The sequence below is a fragment of the Notolabrus celidotus genome, chromosome 1 (genome assembly GCF_009762535.1).
Source record: "Notolabrus celidotus isolate fNotCel1 chromosome 1, fNotCel1.pri, whole genome shotgun sequence".
Classification (NCBI taxonomy): Eukaryota; Metazoa; Chordata; class Actinopteri; order Labriformes; family Labridae; genus Notolabrus; species Notolabrus celidotus.
Window position 1 is genome coordinate 8,674,718 of NC_048272.1, and position 21,862 is coordinate 8,696,579.

A 21,862-nucleotide genomic window follows, 5' to 3' on the forward strand; every position below is an offset into this window, starting at 1 on the left:
GCCTCAAGGTGGCAGTGTAGGCTGCGGCATGGATGTTTATCTGTCAGCATGAGTAAGGGACAATCTGGACATGCTCAGCATAACAGGGCAACCGCAATCACGAACCAGTGTCAGCTGGTTATATGCACACATGGTTTCTGTCAAATTGAAATTGTCACCACATTTTCCTCCATTTACACAGTGAGGCTGTGGTGCAAATTATGCACCATGATATGTGAAAGGGAGACAGGGAGGAAGGAAATCAGTCAGAGGGACAGGAGGAGGGGAAACAATAGCAAGAATATCTTTGGGTGTTGATGAGGTGTGACAGGTGTGAAATGCATTATAACCCGTCGGATGTCTGGTGTCAGCTTTAGTAACTCAACAACAATAAGCAGCTTGACAACAACTGAAGACATCACTGACATCACTATTACTCCTGGCACTTTCATCTCTCTTTTAACATTAACACTGGTGCACTGGTAACAGTTACATCTACAGCAAGATAAGATGTACAAAACAATTGCCTTACCAACATATGCATAGCAGGATACATATGTTATGCACCTTGATATTGTGTCAAACACTGCTGTGACACTTCTTTGTGTTTTTGCTCGATAGAAAAAGATTTAATGTGTGCTCAGTGACTTTTTTTCTACTGATAGGTGTGAGGCTGGGGTTTCTGAATTCATTAAGAAATGAAACAATCAAAAGCAGTAGGCAATTTTAAGAAAAGTTTTATAGAGCAGTGTGTTAAAAGAAAAGCAGCAAAATTAATTAGTGCTCTTATAATGTATTCAAAAAGTGTTTGCCAATTAGCTTTTGTCACTTCATCTAAGGTTCAATCAAAAACAAAATCTCAACAGAGACCCGGTAAGAATCAAACTGTGAGTTATAATTATTGTTTTATCCCTTGCAGTATTAACACACTAGTGACTCTCTAGAAAAATCCCATTATTCTTTGGAGAATATAAACACTGTTACCTCCCTCACAGGGGTTTCACCTCCGTCTGCTACACCACTTAAAGCAGAACATGATTCTTTCTCCCGGCACTGTCTGCCATAAAGGCAATGAATTGGCTGTTGACAACAAAACAGCATTCCAGTGCTTCTCTTCTCTCAAGGCTGTACAATATGTTTTTAAGAGGACGTATGTAGAAGGATGGCATAAACAGAAATCTTGTCGAATGCACTAAGACAGAAATACATCTTATTTCAGCATGAATTACCTGCATTTTTCTGAGCTTTAGAGAGAAACTGAGAAATGCTTCTTAACATGTGCATGCAGACCAACATGATGACTGCACTACTTATCAAATAAAAATGTGACTGCAGTTATAACTACCACAGTCTGGTTTACAACAGTACGGCAACTTGTTAATAATGCTGCTTAGATAAATCATGTTGGTAAGCAAACTGATCAATCAAGCATAATCTCAACAGTTATTTGGTCCAATAACTTTGAATTTGTAAATGGATTTGTAATTTTTCTTCTTATAAAATTTGATTTAAATATTCAAGTTTTGTGGAAGATTTTGACAAGATTTAGCAAATTTAAGGCATCGCCTCGTGCTCAGGCTCCTTTTTAAAAAAAATCTAAACAGACAGCAATTGCAGAACAATGAGGAAAGTAAATAAAGTCATGTTACTCAAAATTTCTTTGATACAACACAACTTACAACCACATTTTTTAAAAGCAGTAAATGTAAATCTCCACTTCAGAGAAAGACTTGCAGCCATGGAGTGATAGAGCTCGTTTCAACAGGAGGAGATATACAACATTGAAGCTAACACACACAATAAAACAATTACAGCTCCATATATCTTGGCACTACAGTGAATCTGCACAATACCAACCAAAGCAGTTGTTTGCATCAGAAAGGCTTGCTATGAATCTCTAATAGCCAAACAACTTTCATGGCTGTAAAAGCCACAATGATGGAACGCTCAGTCAAGGTGTGGCCCTGGATCTCACAACGTTTACAAGCAAAGGCATCATTTACTGTGCACAGATAAAATATACCCTGTAACACAACCTTGACAGATGTCACCCCTGAAGATGAGACACTGTTTACTCCTGGTGCCTCCTATTAAGTTTGAATTCTTACATTTACGCACAGTGAAATAGAAAAGCGAGAACACAAAGAAAAAAAAAACAAGCAAGAAGGAGGGGAAGCAGGGTAAAAAATGAAGAGACACTGGTCCACATTCATTTGTCTACTGACATGCCACAAAAGCAATTTCACAACTTAATTTGTATGGGTCTATTTTAGCTGTGCCACATATTAATGATGATTGCTGATCGGCCTTGTTAGGGTGCTCCAACTTCATCACAAGCATTCCCAATCAATTCTCCCCGCCAGACACCAACAACACCACTTTAAGGCTCAGCAGCCTTTCTCATTAGTCTCAATAGTTCCTGTGCTGTTCTGTTAAAGCAAGCAACGCAAGATGCACACATAAAAGAGAAAGACTAACAAAAAACCCCTATTCAAGCCCCGCATGGGGTCTATGCTTTGTATTAATATGTTCTTTGATATAAGAATGATTTGTAACAATGAGGGAATGACGTGTGCACAATACAAGCTTCATCCAAAACCCTTGAAATTTGAATAATAATAAATTATTCTGGTGATTTCAAGCATCAGAATGAGCTCTGTCAGTTATTTTAACCCCACAAAAACAAAACATAATCACTGCCTATGGTCCTATTATGATAAATTTAGTTATTTGCAGCACAGGGAGCCTATGAATGGGTCTCTGTGCAGAGCAGCTATGTAAGCCTCCTTAATTTGGCCCTAAAATACAAAAAAAGATCTCATTTGTAATAATCACAGCAGACCATGGATTTCTAACCACAAAGAAAACAGTGCTGAGAAACAGAGGTTTGAAAATACAAAAGAAAAAGCAATTAATAGAAAATATTGTAACAAATTAATTTAAACATCACCAAACACTCGCCCAATGCAATTAGTATAGATAACACATGTAAGGACACTTAGAATAATAATCCCATTTTAATATAAATAGTAACCATTTGAGGACATTTTTTGACACATTCTTTCTGCATTAGTATGGAGGCATCAGCTGACAATATTTGCTACAGTTTGATCACTTCACCAAGGGGAACCAATGTGAAACCAGAGTTGACTATTTGCTGAGACCCTTCCCCAAACAGTGACCGTCCAACCGTAGCATTATGCAACAGGCCTGTGGAACTTTAGCTTTCATCCACATGCTGAAGCTTGGTTTCTGGGAATCTAGCAGAGGTGTTAACCAGAATGAAAAGTGTCTGTAGGTTGATTTCTTCTTTCAGTCCGAACAGAATTAAAAAGAGCAAAAAGTGCTGGTAGAAAAAATAAGACTCAAGCTCAAATCGCTAGCATGTTAAGCTAACTAGCTGAACACTGACAGCAGTTTTTGTAGGTTTACTTGAAAGGCCAAGAGGTAGCATTTGAGCTGTGCTTATTGTAGTCATAACAATTCAACAAATCCAATGTACACTGCAGTGCCAAAAACAAACAGTTTTCTCATTCCCTTGAAGTTTGTCATTAACTGAATGCTAATTTTGTACATCCAGTCTAAGACTTTAGCATTTCTGTTGGAGCGATCAAGTGTAGACTATTCATGAATCCTTTACAGAATTATTCTTTAAATCCAAGTCGCACAGACACATCCAAAAGTCAGACTGAAAAAAACATTTTGGAACAGCTCACAATGCTAATGTTAGCTTAAGTAGCAAACGAGCAAAAGTTGTTACTCCAGTGGGGCAAATCATGACAACAATGACAACACTTAGGTCAGCCTATGTCTGAAATTTAGTAGCAACAGATAAAGCAACTCCTAAAAGTTTTCTTGGGTGAAACTGCCACTGTAGTCAGCATTAGGTGGATATGTCGCATTAGCATGCAAGAACAGCAAGCCTAACAAATATGGCAACATTAACTGAGAAGACAGGGTTGAGTGAACAGTGAGGGTTGTAAAACTGCAGAACACAATCAAGCAGATTTGGCTTGAGTAACAGCCTTCAGGACAGATTAAGGGTAGCTTTGGTGGGAAAGTGATGTTTTCTGATCTGTGACATATCCTTGGCTGACACACACACACAGTATAATGTCAAAGTAATCCACACTTAACCGTAATATAAATGACCCTGCCCTTAGTTTACAGCAAACTCTGACTCAGAGTAATTTGGCAGCAATTCATGAGAACTAATAAAGCAGTGAGTAATGATTGTAATTAGATGATTGTAATTACAGGAGATCCTTGGATTAAATCAGTAGTGCTTTACTGCAACTAGAGGGAGAATGCAAAACAATGCAGAAAATACAGCTTACCTCTTGATGCCTCAGTGCCGTGAGGGCTTTCCAGGATCGCAGTCAAATCTCTCTGCCATGCGTCTTTTACAGCAGACTTATAAACTTTTCTAGTGTCCAGATTCTGCAGGTGCCGGAAGTTGTTCCTCAGGTAGTCCACAGACTTGACGTGGTCCTGTTGCTCTGTTGTGAAGATGTGGTAAAAGAACTCCAGCTACATTGAAAGAAAAAAAGAAAAAAAGCTACTGAAATTCAAACACTATTTTCACTGTGCGATTGTGTGTGAGTGCATTTGAGTATGGGAGTGATGAATATAAAATATAATGTAGAACTGCATTTGCAGCCACTTGCCAGCAGCTGACTGTTCACAAATAGAGTTCAGTATTTGCAAGAAAACATTCGCACCACAGGCTCCAGCAGGCACGGACCTCAATCATCATCCTGGCTACCTACCGGGCTGTAACTTCTCAATGGGGGCAAATTTGTGGCCATTGATTGCCATGAATGATCACCCGCAGCATGCTGTAATGACTACACATTACAGATACTGTGGAATCAATGTGTCCTATGCGTGCTTGGAGAAATGAATTACAGGTTCATAAAAGACTATCTGTGAGCGTCACAAACATTGTGCCCGTGGTCAATATTCCTGCAGCAGAAAGTCATTTCTGAACAAAAGATTTGTCCTCCTGAAAGCTGATAGAAAATTCCACTGAGCCCTGCAAATTTCTCTCCAGCACATAGCGCTCTGGAGGATATGCAGCTGGGTAACCAAAGAATTGTATGTATAAAAGATGTAGCGGAGGAGTGTGCATGGGATCAGCAAAAAGCACAGCGCATGATTTGGAATATGTTATCTCTCAAAATCACAAACAGAGAAAAAGATGGAGGTAAGTTATAAAGCTTGACTTTACTACTCCAGATATTAACTATTATCAGTAGTACATCATACTTTCATTATCATGAAGTTTTATTGATCATGCTAGGCATACATGTAACTACATCTCCCTGTCTGTCTTTCTCTATTCGTCTTCCTCTTTATCTCCCTCTATCCCACTTTCTGGGCACATTCAGTCGCTTTTCACCAAGGAGTCTGGATCTGCTCTAGGGTTTCTCTGTTAACCTTCCTTTTATGTTGCGGGTCAATTTGACCCATTCTAAAGTTCAACAATCTTAAGAAAAATGTTAAAAACATTTTTTCGGTATGAAACTTCTTCTGCTTGGCTTAATTAGTGCAATCAACATATAGAATAATGGTGTTCTTTAATTCTCACAGATCATGGTTCAATGAGGATAACTCACTTGTTTTTTTTTATGAAAATTCATGTTAAAACTTTTTTTTATGTACATTGGAAAGCCCTAAATATAAATACAATAGTTTTACATGACTTAGATTTTTGTTAATTTTATTTAGCTTTTTTTTTTTTTTTATGAAGTGATGTTGATCCATTGCACTAAATATTGATTTAAATGGTTAGTGATGGAGTTAATAATAAGATTTAAAAATGTTTATTTGGATTTTTTGGGGTTCTGACACTTTTGGATCATTAAATATGCATCGGGTCAAATTGACCCAGGAACATTATTGCTGTCCCTAAGAAACGAACATAACAGGAGGGTCAAAAGCACGTTTTTCCTTGCAACTGTTCCCAAGTGCTTACTAAAAATCAGTAATAGTGGGTCCCTTTTAAAAATACAGTTTTACAATAGTAGAGTCTGGAGCTGCTTTGTAAGGAAAATGTTTTAAAACTGCAACATGTGGTTTTATAAACCGTCTCTTACTTATTACCCTGCTGTGTTAGATACTTGATTCTGGTTGGTCAAAATCCCATAATAATGGTAATTTACTGTGAAAAGCGAGAGCAACGCCAGGGACAACCAGATCACACATCTTATCAAGTCAATCAGCGTAAAAGAGTTCTGGCACATTTCATCCGTGCCCTTTGTTGCTTAAGCAAAAACACTAGTTTCCGATCGTGTTCTGCATTGGTAAAAAATGTGTTATTGTTATTGCTAGCATTTTAAATCAAAAGCTAGATAACCTAAACAACTTAAAATTAATTTGGAAAGCTTAAAGCTTTAGATGACCAGTCACCAGCTGAGAAAAGAAACAGACTGGAGGGAAACAGCTTAGAAACTAGCCAAGGATGTTAAAACACAAAAGGAGCTGAGCGAAAGTCTACCTCATTAAAAAAAACAAAGACACGACCAACCCCACACGGCAACACGATATGTTCTTTGTCAGTGTTACAGGACTGGTTGAGTGAAGGATAAAATGCCAACAGACCTTAAAATTTACAGGGAATTAACAAGGACCTTATAGTGCTTACTATGAATTAAAAATATTAAGTTTGATGTTAATTTGACCCTCAAGTACGCTGAAAAGAATACTGATGCAATGGAAGAGCTACCAACAATGTATGTATCGATATATATATACAGTATAATGTAATCTGGGGGATTTTTGTTTTTAGCTGTCAAAAGCTAAATAAATTAATCGATAAAATCATTGTTGAATCAGGACTGAGTGTCAACTTCTTTTGATCTTAGAGGGATAAAGTGTGGCGAGAGGGTGGTTATATCAAATACAATCCCTGTCAGGTGGACAAAACCCCTCCATCCTGTCTTACCCTGCCGAGATTGTATTTAGCATAACCACCCCTTCACTACATGTTCACCCTTACTTGATGAATGAACATTTCTGTGCTTTAACACCTTGAATCGTATTATACCCAGCCTCCATGTGCAGCGTTCTGCAGTATTCTATTCAAGAGCCTGTCTCATACAAACAGTATGATGTACATACAGTACAGGAGCCATCTCACCAGATCATTTAGATGCCAGTAAATGACCCGCTTTTCCTGCCTCCCCGTTCTCTATAGGAAGTTATGGGTTATATGCAGAGGACAGAGGAGCCAGGGGGTAATGGTGGAAAAGGGAAGAGAGGGGGAAAGAGGTAGATGAGAGGAACATAGCTTCTGCGTCAACCCTGTGGGACAGCAAGTGATCCACTGACTGTGTACAAATGGGATCTGACTATGCGTGGGGAATATAGCTGTCTGTGTGAGTGTGTGTGTGTGTGTGTGTGTGTGTGTGTGTGTGTGTGTGTGTGTGTGTGTGTGTGTGTGTGTGTGTGTGTGTGTGTGTGTGTGAGTGTGTGTGAGTGAGTGAGTGAGTGAGTGAGTGAGTGAGTGAGTGAGTGAGTGAGTGAGTGAGTGAGTGTGTGTGTGTGTGTGTGTGTGTGTGAGTGTGTGTGTGTGTGTGTGTGTGTGTGTGTGTGTGTGTGTGTGTGTGTGTGTGTGTGTGTGTGTGTGTAGGGGGACCTAACGCACCTGTGAGTAGGACAGATACACTGGCCTGGAGAAGATGATCCACTCCACTACCTTGCTGCAGGGCGGGGTGGTCAGAGAGCCTGTGTATCTGTAATAACTGTCCACAGACGATGGCAGCAGGTCTCTGAGGATGAACGAGCGGAGGTGGGTCTCCTTTTCTGGGTAAACAAGGGGTCAAAACTTGTAAACACACAAAGCAAAAAAAAAATGCAAAAGCACATTTTTAAGTCTTTAATGAAAGCCTGAATATCCTGAGTTACATTCACACTGACATTTACACAGATGCTTCATTTCACTCCCCCTGTGGCATTTTCTACTGCCTTCCTGAAACCTCCACTGGTGGAGCCATGGTGACAGCAGTTAAAAGCCTCACCACTTGTTATCACTCAGGCCAGATCTCTGTGCTCAGATGGGCTGAGAGAGGAGCAAAGGGAGAGGAGTTAGATAAAAATGGCCTGCTCTGACAGATGATTTGTGGCGAGGTGGTGGTCTGCACAGCTCCGTGTAACAACTGTGGCATGGGCCGAAGGGATTAAGACGGATCCGAATGATTACCAGATCTGCTCTATCCTCCGTGATCAGGACGAGGCGAGGCGAGGCGGGCGACCAACAAACAGGAATCAGGTTTTGATCCAGGGGAAGATCCCTTTATCTCCTGCAAATACACTGTGTGGGCTATGCGAATGGACTTGTTTTTTCCCCTGGAATTATATGAAAACCCAAATGAGGCTGAATTTATGTCAAATCCAATCTCTCACAGCTTATGACCTTATCTAAAAAAACAACAAAAAAAACAAGAGGTTTGAGGTAATGTGGCTGATAGGACCACTGAGCCACTGGAAGCCTCACCCACATGCCTCATCTATACTCAGAGTCTAATTCAGTATTCACAGCCTTTCTTCATCTCGTCTTCAGACAGTGTACGTGCCCTATCGCTCATGGGCCGCCGAGATGCTGATGGATGGATGACTGTGGGATAACGAGCTGGTGGAAAAGCAGCCACCCTAACGTGGGGGGAGGAGAGAGGGGGGAGGTGGAGAGGAGCGTTTAGCAGCCAGCAGGAAGAGAGAGTCCAAAAACCACCACACCCACACAGAGCTCCCCGGTTCAGCTGGGAGATGAGAGATACCGTTGGTGTTAGCACGAACATCTGTGTAGCCGTTCAGCACAGCACGAAGATCAACCACTTCTGGAGACTGATGTAGATTTATTTATCAGAGTTACATAACCAAGGCAAAGTGGAGCTTAAATACCTCTGTGGAATGAAAAACCACAGGTGAAATGGCCTCCGAGCTGAAATAAGACCGATCAAAAAACAGACTATCCTTTATTATTTCTCGAAGAAAAGAAGAGAAATTTCACTGAACAAGGCGACCCAGTTTCTTGGGCCTTCAAATGATTTTTTTGGGGGGAATCTTAAGCAGTCTCTAAGTGAGATTTTCCTCCATCTGTCCTTTCCTGCTCTCTTAGAAAGTTGCAAAAGCGTACTTTGTTTTCCCCGACAGATGCTCGACACAAAAAGTCATAACCTCACCAGCGTTCGCTCAAGATCTCACATGCATCTCTGGAATGAACACAGAGTGGAATCATAATTAGCACGCACTACTCTCGTTAAACTACCATGGCTGCAAAAGCATCAACTCCATGCTTTTATACATGCTCATCCATTTGCATGTCCTTGTCATTGTACACTTATGCGCACATAAAGACCTACAGGCAGGTTGTAAAACAAGTCATACGTGTCTGTGTAAACAGAGCTGCCGTGTCCCCTGCGGCAGTAAAGGATTAGACAGTCATGCTAAAACATCTGCTTACAGTCCATATAAGTCATGCATGCTGTAAAGCCAGTGCAGCAGCCGCTATTTAGCCACTCAAACAATATGTGAATATGAAGAATTGAGCCACGGCATTCAATATAAAGTGTTTAAATGCTCCTACGAGTCTTTGCAGGGAGCCACGAGAGCTTATACATGCATGTCTGAGTCAGAATAATGTTGTCTAATTGAGGCTCAGCAGTAATTAATAGTTCTTTCTCTGTGAGCGCAGCTCCTTGGAGGTCTTCAACTGTGGAGATTCAACCAGCAAGGGAGAGGCGGTCTCTTGCAAATTTTGCCTCCTTTTGAAGTTAAACTCTGCTCATATCCTGTATTTAGGTTCTAATTTGGGACTATAAAAAAATGAGGAGCAAGGCTTAAGCAGCTGAAAAGCAGGAGTGTCCATCTTTGTTCTGTAAAGATGCACTTCCACGGAGAATTTACCTTCAGGATCAAGTGAAACATCAACAACAGCCATGCAAGAGGGATTTTTTTGAGGGAAATTGCTTTCGGATAACCCGTAAGAACTTAATTCCAGCAGCACTGTTTCATGTGAAGGAGCTTTTAGTCCAGCAGAAAATATAACCTGAACTAAAAGAACATCACTGAGAATTATAGCACTATATCTGCATGCACACAACGTGCATTCATCCTACACGTGATATGAGATTGCAGAGTTTTCAAGGGGTCACTTCCCCATTACTTACCATGATGCACCACTCCTTTCAATCCCTGGATGATGGGCTCCACAGCAGGATTGTCTTTTTGCCCCAGCTGCAGGAAATGTCCAGAGAGCAAGGATTACAAAAAAGGATTACAAGACTAGAATAATAATCCAGTGTAATGACCGAAAAACGATCAACCACAACTTAATAGAGGGGAGCAGACAAAATAAAGGCAACACAATATAATCTAGCTGCACCTAATGCTATCTTAACTTTTGAGAAATGTTGTGATGTTAGATTTCGATGTATGAATATTGGAGGCTTTTTTTTTTTTTGCCGCAAATTAGGACTGCATTTTCAACCCTCTTCTCTTAATTTCCCACTTAAATAAAACAGCAAAAATCAACTTGAGATTTCACCTGATGCCTTTAAGGTACTGTGACTATGCAGCAGTAAAACGCCATCAACAACCACTGATTTATTTGATTTTTATGAGACATTATCTGGTGATTACACATGTTTGGAGTTATTGTCCTGCTATATCTGTTTTCACTATTTAGCTTAACTGTCTCCAGGGGACTAACAACAGTGTTGTTTCCCACAAGCCTAAATATTCCCAACGTCCTACTTAAGACACAATACCGGACAAAACAATGTGGGGATGCGGGGACCAGTCTCCTCTCGTTCAACATTAATTCAGGTCAGTCAGAGGAGAATAATTGTGTGAAAGTGAATGCTGAATGTGGATAATATGCTCACCTTAGAGGCAGTTAATAGGCCTTTGGGGAGGACAGGCAGAACTCCCCTCATTGATTAGAAATGGTAAATCTGAGCCAAGGTGTGTGTGCCCGTTTAAAAACCCTCCTCACACTGTAAACTGCTGTTCAGCGGGTTGTGTATGGCCGTGCTAATTGCAGTAAGCAATAGGGCTGTCAGGACCCAGCGGAGGCATTTAGGTCCTAGCACACACACATGCTGTTTTATCACTGTCTGAGAGGAGACCTACATTTCAAAACACCTGTGTCCCCATTTCAGCCTCTATCTTCCTAAGAGCTGACCCCTGCATGTGTACCATTAAGCAGAATGTTAGCCCACATTGATCACCTGCCATCAACAGCAAACATACTGCTAATAGAAATTAAGTGTGTAACCTGGAGAGACACCCTGAAGTTGTCGGGCTGCTGGTGCGTGCATTTTCACAGTTCATAAATCTCGGCTGTGTTTTTAACAGAAATTAGGTTCATTCTGATCCATTAAGAGCTCCTGTGTGGACCTTCAGGGGACAATTTGTATCATCTCGGTAAACAATCTGCAAGAGAAAAATAAGCAGCTGCTAGGTACAGAGAACTCGCCTTATAACAACACAGATGCCAAAGATCCTTTCTGGCAATAACTGAATCTTTCAATTACTAACCTGCTTTACAAATCTGTGTTCTTACCTTTGACTCACTTTTTTTATATCCCCATTTTTTTTTAGGTATCTTTTAATATCCACAGGTTTTATTTTCCACTCATGACCTTGGTTGTGTACTCTTTTTCTAGCCAGAAGAGTTTGATCATTTAAAGTCCTTTTTTAAAGTCTATTAAACGTGCTATCTCCCATTTGGTCAATACAGCCAGATAGTAAATGAAGTGATGTTTCTCTCAAGAGCAGAGCTTCATGTTAACCTAGAGCAGAATTTTCACAAGGGTCAAGAGTTATGTCAGCCGCTCAATAGCACAGCTGCGGTCTAAGCTCAATGTTATAGGCACCAGTCAACTCTAACACTGTAACACAAAAATATACCAAGTGTTACATGTGTGCTTTGTTTGTTTATTACTAAAACTCACCTAAGGCTGATGAGAATGCTAGGGGTATTTAAGGATTTACATTTCATCCTGAGGGAGACATAATTATAAGAACCATATTATAAGAGTACAAACCAATATGAGTATCAGTTTCTGCCTTACATAATGTAAATACTTAAACACTGCCTAAAATGCAGATTCATGTATTGACAAACATGCCAGTCAAAGCAGTGACCTTACCCACATACCATAATTTATACGACCTCCCACATTAACCCACAACTTGCTTCTTATTATCATGAGATAATAAACAGGCAGTGATTGAAGAGAGTGAAATGTTAAAAGATAGCAACATTCTAACAATGAGTATATCTGCGCCAGTCTTGCATCAATGTTATGCCAATGCAGTAAGTAAAATGTACTTTTACTCAGAAAAATGTCTTATTCCAAAAATGTGTGTACATTTTGCATACTGTGTTGACAGATACTTTAACCGAAGGTCTCATGTTTGGCTTTAGTATCCCCAAATAATATGTCCATCTGAACTTGTCATGTGAATGTGGATCATATCAAGTTAGAAATAAAACAAATAGACTTTTAAAGATTTGAGTCTTTGCAGTGTATTCTTTCCTCTTACAGGTTGAGAGGGATTCTGGGTAATAGCTCAACTCAAGTCTAGGTATAAGACATAGGAAAATAACATTGCAACATATCTACAAGATTTTTGGTAATCCATCTATGCAGGAGGGGTTGGAATATTTCAGTCTAGGTCAAAGATGTGGACTGAAAGATGGAACATGAGAGTCTTATAGCAGTGCCACCAGCGTGTATATGACTGTTATTTTGAGTGTGTTTCTTGTAGCATTCTTTAGACTACATTTGTTTTGACCTTCAGTCCTGATGATACTTTACCTCAAAGAAGACGGCCATGGCAGCAATGATGCGTCTCTCCTTGATGGCAGCGCTGAGGCTGTCAAAGTCATCCGAGTTGTAAAGGTAGATCTGCATCTGGGATGGGAAACAGAGCATAAACAGCTTGAGGAGTGGACAAGGAGAGCGGACAGTCCTGTCATCAATCACCCGGATCACAGTGCTCAGGAACTGATGAAAAGCTGTTTTGAGGGGCATAAAAGAGGGTGTATTTATCACTCCCATAAATCTCCCATAATCTGTGTCGTTCCTTTTTGTGTTCTGCCACTCCTGGAGGATGCTGGAGAAAATACAGCATCCCATTCCTCAGGGCGACTGTCCTAGCAGAGACAGTCATGAGCAGGACGAGAGGAAGAGCGGGTAGGAGTGTGGGGGGGGGGAATTGTGCTCTTTTCCTGAGCTGAGATCTAACAGAATGCCATGCTTTTAATCAGTGCTCCCAATTACCTTAAATCACCCACAGCATCACAAAGCTTAGGATGTGCTAATAAAAGGTGAAATTCATCATACACAAACCTGTCACGGCTCTGGTTTCAAATATTAGAGCATTTCATACTGTGCGTTTCAAAGCAGACATATAATGGTCGCGCTGATCAAAATCAGTGAATTATTCTAAAAGTAGCAATCGGAGCTGTCCATCATCCCGCTGTGTCGAGCCTCCTTAAAATGAAAAAGCCTTTCATGTCACTGAACCAAGTTAATTGGCAATAAGGAAAAGGTCCTAGATGTTGATTTAATTAAAGGGTATGCTCAGCTTTCTTCTTTTTCGAGGGAACATTATGAAGACGGAACCGGCAGCTATGATTCGCTGTGCTAAGGACAGATGTAACAAGTAAAAATATTTACAAGTATAAATAAGTAAAGATCCAATAATGCGTACAGCAAGCTTTAACCTGTACAAAACGGCTCAATCGAGTTAATTGAAGAGAATCTAAGTGATCGGTTTCCTTTAACTGCTGCCTTTAAGTGAACTAATTTGTTGTCTCAGAACTCAGCAAGAAAGAGCCGTGTCCATTCATCAGCCTTCAGACGTTATTAACTACATTACCCAATTAAGCCAGCCCCCCTGGGCTTCATTTATTCTCTGACACTGGCTCATGTGACCCACTCTTGTTAACAGCACACTGGGACAAAAAAAAGTGATATTCAATTATCAGACACTTTCACAGTAGCCAATAAAAAATAAATGTTGCCAAAAGAGATTTGAATCACTTGACTGCACGCTCGGTTTCACTACATGTTCGCGAGCTCTGACACAACCCCTCAGTGGAGTAAACTCCATTCACATCCACACACATATCGCTGAGCCTTGTTGATTCTAAGCAGGACGGACAGGTGGTCTGACCAATCTTAAAGCTCTCTTAAAACATTCAGACACACTCGTACATGTTTGTTTTTGTCTGTGCTAAATTTACCATACTGCCGGAGAGCGCAGGGAAACGGAGGGAACGGAAAGAAAACAAAACATTATTTGAGCTTTATAATTCACCTCTAGTTCTCTCTGGAGAGCCCACGCTGTCCACGTCTCGAGAGCACTCCTTTAGTCTAAATTCATTGCGCTTATTTATTTTATTTTTTCTGGGCACAAAGAGATTGCAAACAGCAGTGCTCAAAGCTGCTCTGCATTCCCAAGTTCCATTTAAGCACAAACAGGTGAAAAACAAAGTCATGTTTGGCATGATTTCCCAAGACGGTGAGATATTGAAGCAAGACAAGAAAACTACAAGACGTAAGTTTGTGCATGGAGAGATCTAAGATTTATCACAGCAGCACAAATGTACTCCTCCTGTTTTCCTTTCTTTAGTCTTCACAAAAAACTTACTGCTGCAGCAGTTTGTTATTAACAGCTAAATGTGTCTTTTTAACACAGTGTGACTCTTTCCTTTCACTTGAGCACCTACAAAGTGCAAGAACACTCATTTTCAAGAAGACCAAAATGTCAGATTTTTACAGCGAATGCTGCTTTATAAAAAATATGAACCTTGATGCATTGCATATTACAGAATACTGGAAGAGATCGAAAAACTACTGCAAAGGACAGAAGTGTGACAGTGGATTTTAGCCAGTTAATGTTTTTTATAACATCCTTATCATCTACAATGACAACAACTCAGCTTTATGCTGGGTTCATTGACGCTGCATAAAAATTAACTGGAAGACCTCCATTCATTTTACATGACATTTTCAAGTGAACTATATTCAATATGGTGGGCTGGAAATAAGAAAACACATAGTAAATATACATTACTGTTAGTCTGAGAGTAGCAGACAATTTGGCTACCATTAAAGCTATTAGAGATGTAAATTTCCAGTATTTTTCGTGATTGATCTTTGGAAATGATAAAGATCAGTTAAACGTTTTCCATGTCAAAAACAATGCCAAAGGTGTTTTTTCCCCTAAATCAAATTTTCCTTCATGACACAATAACTGACATTAATAGATAGCTATGGTATGGACTGAGATTTGTGCCACCAGAAACTGAAATTGCATAATAATATTAAATTTGAAAAGCATTATTTGAAATTGAAATTAATGTTTTGAAAACTGAATTTATTTTCTTTGAAATTGTATTTAACCTACTTGAAATTTCAATTCTCTATTTTCCTTAAATTCCAAAATGAAAAATTCAATTTCAGTTCGCACAATTCAGATTCAGTTTTACAATTCAATTTCAGTTCAGCGTGGCACAACCATTCCGTCATCTAGTCCGTCTGGAAGAGCTTACATCGGTCCACGCACACCGACTGTGTCAGGGGTACTACATTGACTATACAATAATTAAATAACTCTGTTTTAACTTCCATTTACTTTTAATGAAATGTTCACTCAAAGACGTGTGGACTTTTATTATTGTTTTGTTCCCTCATCAGGGACAGCGGAGCGTCTAATAGAATTATTCCTCCTCTCAGGATTTCCTTTCTCAGATGGGAATCTTACAGGGATATTTCAATGTTTTTGAAGTGGGGTTGTATGAGTTTCATGTCACTAGTAATTGTGCTAGCCACAATGGATGTCGGTCAGCTCAGCCCCTATTGTGAGAAGCTACAGGAGAAACAGCAGCTAGGCTACAGTTTCTGCAGACTAGGTCCATCCTACCAGGTCATTTAGCTCATTTTGAACGATTCTGACCCGAGCACTCATCTCGGTTTAGGTGTACGCTCCACTTGTGATTTTATTTAGCACTTCACTTTGACACCAGAAAGCCTGTTTGTTTTTGCATTATTTGCGGAAGTAACACAGACGTGCTCCTCCTCCTGCAGCGCACTGATCAGCTGTTCAGGTCTGCAGCTTCATAGTGACAAAAATACAACTAAACATAATGAGTGATTCTGACCGCGCCGATGTCATGCCGTTTACTGCTGACACACGTGGACACCTTCACGAGCCTGAGTTTAGTGAGGAAAAGGCAATTCAATGCACTGTAGGAAAAAGAGGAGAAACCTTCTGAGCTAAACTGGAGCGCAAGAGAGATCCAGAGTTACCTGCTGGTATGAACTGAGAAAACTTCCTGCTGTCACAAGCAAGCCTTAACAGTGCCTCTAGACCTTTGGGACTTAAGATACACCAGCAGATCACAGACTAGTGTGGCTAGTATTATTAGTGACCAAAAAATCATACAATCCCACTTCAAAAACAATGAAAAATCCTTGTAAGAAGCAGAACCTGGGGTTTTTTCTTCGTCAGATAACTGAAAAACAACTGTCCGGTATTTTTTAAGTTTTTAAACACGTAGTTAGCCGCTAACAGGAGTCCATGTTTGACAACAGAGCCGTCAATCAAGATGTCGTATCCTCTCTTATTAGCATAAAGTAACTAATTAAAAATAAAATTATCTGAAAAATGAACACTTACACTTAAATCAGTGTGATAAGAACACGCTGTCAAGACAGAAAGCAGTTTTGAGAAAAAAAAGTTTGACACGTATTTCAATTTTCTAGTCTGAGCCATGTCCCATCTGTTCTAATGGAGGAGTTAGGCTTTATGACGGTCACTGTAGCCATTTACCACAGGGATTTCTAACAGTTTTGGCTTCACTTTGGGGGAATTGTTGCGCTGTCTATTTTTCATACAGTCTACACTTTGCACAAACATATGCACATACTTTCTGTGCACAGGGAGCTCAGTCCAAACAGACAAAAGCACATGAAAATACAAATCCATCAACTCTGACCGCATGATATAGATTTATTTAAAAGTCTCAGTGTGTTTGGCTCTCAGGTTCTTCATATCTCTCCCCATTATTCTGAGACTCTTTCTGTGTATTCCTAATTTACACTACTGCACATGTACAGTTAGTGCTAGCAGAGCTTTTCTCTATCTGTAATGCACGGCTCAGTGAACCCACCCTCACACTTCCTACATCTGCAGTACTGCGTGCAAACGCCCACCCTTCCAAGGTGTGATTTGTATCCCATGTATAATTAATCTAACCTTAGTGACACTTTAATATATTATCAGAAAAAATCTCCTTATGGTACCCTGAGGCAAAGAAAGTAAAAAAATTCCACTGTTTCATTTTTCATTATGCTGTTTGAACGAACAGGTGGGCCATCTATCGATTTCCCCACTTCACTCCCACGAAAAAAACCGTGGTTAGATTAATGTCAAGCTCAGGAGCCACGGGCCGAGCACGCTATACATTTCTTCTCTTTTAGAAGACAGGGTAACAAAAGGCAGAGCAGCTCTACGATACACCTCATTGAAGTTGTCTTTCCACTCCGCATGCGTTTTTTGGAGACTATATTTGTGTGTATTCAAGCTTCTGGGCAAGTAGTATAAACAGTGGGTCTTCTTTTTTTACCCCCCCCACTGGGAAAGTAAAGGCTTTATGTAGTGTGAAACAAGCAACTCAAGGAGGAAAAGTGACTCATTTGGAGTTGTGGGATAATTAGACAGCAGATTGAAAAAACAGACCCTGTTTAAGCAGAGACAAATAAGCCCAGGAGCTACACCTCCAAGGTCAGGCTTCTCGACTCACAAAGAAGAAAGAATGCACACAAGAAAACAGAGGCAAGCTCCGCAATGAAAGATCACTGCATCTATCAAAGAAAAACATTTATAGAAAGGTCGAGTTTCTCTGTACATGTGATGTCAAATGTAATAAGATCTCAGATATATCAAATTCTATAAACACCTAAATAAGAAAAATGAGGATTTTACATCTTGCTGGATGAAGAATCTAAATAGCCAAAGGCTACACACGGCATAACCATATTTCCTTTTCAACCATTCGTCATTTGATTCCACCCTTTCACCTTCTTGTTCGCTGCGTGTGAAATGATACATCATGTTTCATACATGTTTGGTTGAGTTGTTGGAAAAGAGAATAATTTACAGAGAGCAGATCTCCCACTGTGCACCATGTACACATACAGTGTGTGGTTAACAGGAAATATCTGCACGGATATGTGGCTGCTGGAATATTCCTCTTTGCACTTCCTGCAGGAAGGGTCAAAACTACTGCATTTTCCATGAATGTGTGTAGCGAATGTGCCGATTTTTTTTAACATTTCTCCATGGGGTCACCTTTACAGGCCTTAATCCCAATCACACAGCACGTCAAAGTCAGTCCTATCAGGTCTGCGTCTTCTTGACATGCACATTAACAGAATAACTGGTACAAAGAAGAAGGTCAGCCATTCTTATGCAGAATGATTCAGACTTTATTACATCTAATTGGCAGAGCCTCAGTCTTTATGCCATGCATTCTGAAGTGTTCAGTTTAAAGTGCAAGAACATATTTTCTAAGAAGTCCTTATGTAGCCCTTCATTTAGCCCATCAATCAAATGTTATTTTCCCTTTAAACCTTCAAAATGTGTTCCTAAAATAACTGAAGGTTTTATGGCTCTTTAAATTTCCATTTGAGGGTAAACTGTATAGATGCGAATACTCAAGTTTTTTTAACTTTATACTTTAACTGATTACTACACTAAGAAAATAACTGACAGATATACTGAAAAGAAAAGGTACTGTTCAGGGCACCGATGATTAAAGTTATGCTGTGTCATTCATGCATTACATTGACTATAGTTTTTAACATTTCGTCCTCGTCAGCTATGAAACATTGTTGTCCCCTCAGTTGCTGTACTTGTGTTAAGATGTTGCTGCCACCTTGGTTGATTGGACAGGACTAATCTATGTGTTTAGTCAGTACTGTAGGTGAACGCTTATGCAGATGCATCTGTAATTGTGTGATACATTGTATAATGTATCTCTATACATTTTATAACTATTTATAGCCGTTTCTAACCTGGCTGTGTTAATCGCTTTATTCTGTTTGGGCAAAAACCCATGACAAAAAAAGACCCATGTCTTTGATGAACATCTCTTTTTTAGATATATATTCTGATAGATTAGATATATATTGACAGAGTGGTCTAGACCTCCGATGTTTGTAAAAGCATCTTGAGATAACGTTTGTTGTGATTTGGCGCTATACAAATAAAGATTGATTGATTGATTGATTGATTGATTGATTGATTGATTGATTGATTGACAGCAGTGATTTATTTCTCAACAGTAAAGTGCCAGGGACAACCTGATCACGCAAGCCAAATCAATATAAATCCACAGAATGGAATCCGTCAAATTTCAGCTCTGCTTGTTGACACTTTGGCAAAAATGTCCCTTGGTTAAATGCTGATCGGTTACCTGCAAAGAAAAATCAAGTGTGGAGGAAAACAGCTCAGAGACAGTGAAATTAGACTCAAAAAGCTGAATAACATATGAAACATGTGAATCATGATCCATGGAACAGAAAATAGAACAGGAAAATGTCAACAGACTTTTAGAGTTACAGTACAGTAGACCTTATTCCGGTGCTGCAGTCAATTTAGTTTAATCGTTTAAAAGGCAATGGAAAAGGTGCTTATGTTTTGACTTGACAATAAATCCAAATTAATGTTTAATCTTAATTAAAGTAGGAATACTGTTGCCATGGAAGTACAACCAATCATAGAATCAGAGGGACCATTTTTAGCTGTGTAAATAAATAATTTTGAAATCAATAAAATAATCTTTAAATCTTTATTTTGTATCATCATATGTCTTCAGTTGGTAGCCAGGTAACAACTGCGATAATGTATGGTGAGTTGGTTGTTTTGGTTGAGGCAAGAACCCTCAACTTTGCGACAAGGTCCTGCTCACTCTGTTCCCCTGTAACAACCCCCTTTCCTTTTTGTTATTTAACTAATTAGTAAGACTTATTAATCCTGTGAGTACTATTTTTATTTTCTTTTTGTACTTAATATGATTATATCAAAAATAACCCAGTCAAAAGCATCTATTTGTATTCCTGTTGATGTGTTTATCCATTAACTTAATTGCTACTAAACTTATTTTCCTTACAGTAAACACATTTACTCTGAATTCAAGTAATTATGTTTTAGACTCACTGTATTTCAGCTGCTGCACTGTGTTAATGTTGTTTGCCTCTCCCATCTGTGATTATTATTTTATATTTATAAGAGCACTATTAGAAGGAGCCTGATATCTCAGCATTTATAAAGAAATTTATCTTTTTACATTTCAAGCTCTACATTCCTTGACAGAGAGGTCGCTTCTAACCCCTCAATCTAAATGAAAAGATATGCTAAGCTGCAAATCTATACTTAAAATCTATAAATGATGCATCTGGAGGGTATAATTTTTTTCGCTCTTGCTCAGCTTTTTTTCCCTAACAGCTTTCCAAATTGGTCATTAAAGGGAATTCCATCGTCTCATTTAGAAGCACGCCATCAAAGGCAGCCATATGCACAACAGCTTTATAATGGTTGTATATAATCCAGTGCCCTTTAACACTACGCTGAACACAAAATGATGTGGCAAAAATAAATCTAATTACTCAGCCATTCAGCATCAAAAGACGTGCCTGCAGAGAGAGGGCTCCAAAGAACAAGGCTAAGGAACAAACAGAGGAAGACTTTAGCTGCTTCTTTGGAGATAGAATAGAGAGGAACACTAACAGCCATTTCCTGCTTTCATACACTGCTATATTTACTCTAATTATTAAGCATTTAACAATGGAGAGAGTGAAAAATACATTTCATAAAACCCGGCAAAATGTAGGGAGGAGGACACGTTGGCACGTTCATTTCAGATAATGAATAGAAATGGTATTGTTAGATGATAAAAATTCGAAAGGCAATAATAACGCTTTCTCTGCAGCACAGCAAAAAGAAAGGGAATTCTGTATTAATCCTGGAGCGAGGAATAAATAATACCAAGAGGTTTTAGACTTAATACCCTTTATATCTGTTCTGAGAATTCTTGATTATTTTACTCAGCTTTTCTTTAATAATTACAATTCAGCCTCTCTTTATTTCTTTTGCATGTATTTTTTCTGGTAATCTAGTGTGACCTTGTGGGGAAAAAATGTAACTAATTCAGAGCAGGAAAAGTCAAAATTATTGTTCAAGGGCTTTTATACTCTACAGCTAAATGTGTGTTATTTTCAGTTTCCAAGTCTTGACACTTACTTAATCAAAATACATTACCTTGGAAGTTTTTAAAGATGTTAGAATAGAATTTTTCTGAGTAACTAAAATAACACTTTTCTTAATGTTTTCAATTTTGTTTGCTTTTCACCCTTTAACTGCTGAAAACTCCAAATCATCATATCCTTTAATGGATGAGGCTCAAAAACATCGAATCTTATTTCCCATTATGCTTACTGGAACAATATTTGTTTAAAAAAAACTGCCTGAATATTGAGACATACATCTTTTACACTTTCTAGTTTGTAGACTTCCTGTTTTAGGTGCCGGGTCCACTAGTGTCATTTTTGCTGTGGCAGCCTGTATTTTCTATTCAAACTAAATGTGATTCAGCATTTTAAGTACTCGGCATCCTTAGCGCAAAAACACCCTAAGCGTCAGCTGATTTCTGTCAGAGCACTCTCAGCTTAACACAGTTCAACTTTTGGAGCACTGCCACACTCATTAATGTCACTTTTTTGATCATGACCAATCAGAATCAATAGGGAGCATGGAATGATAAAATAATGTTGGACCCAGATCTGCACCCTGGGGGACGCCA

General features: G+C 39.2%; 1 protein-coding gene across 1 annotated transcript in view; it reads right to left on the reverse strand.

Moving 5' to 3' along the window:
* ca16b (carbonic anhydrase XVI b) overlaps positions 1-21,862 on the reverse strand; it is a 154,978-nt gene that overhangs the window by 30,694 nt on the left and 102,422 nt on the right. Inside the window, exons 5-8 of the mRNA XM_034680956.1 lie at positions 12,807-12,902; positions 10,149-10,215; positions 7,628-7,785; positions 4,317-4,509 (exon numbers count right to left, since the gene is read on the reverse strand). Of these exons, the coding sequence (XP_034536847.1) occupies positions 4,317-4,509; positions 7,628-7,785; positions 10,149-10,215; positions 12,807-12,902 (514 nt within the window). The remainder of the gene's footprint in view (positions 1-4,316; positions 4,510-7,627; positions 7,786-10,148; positions 10,216-12,806; positions 12,903-21,862) is intronic.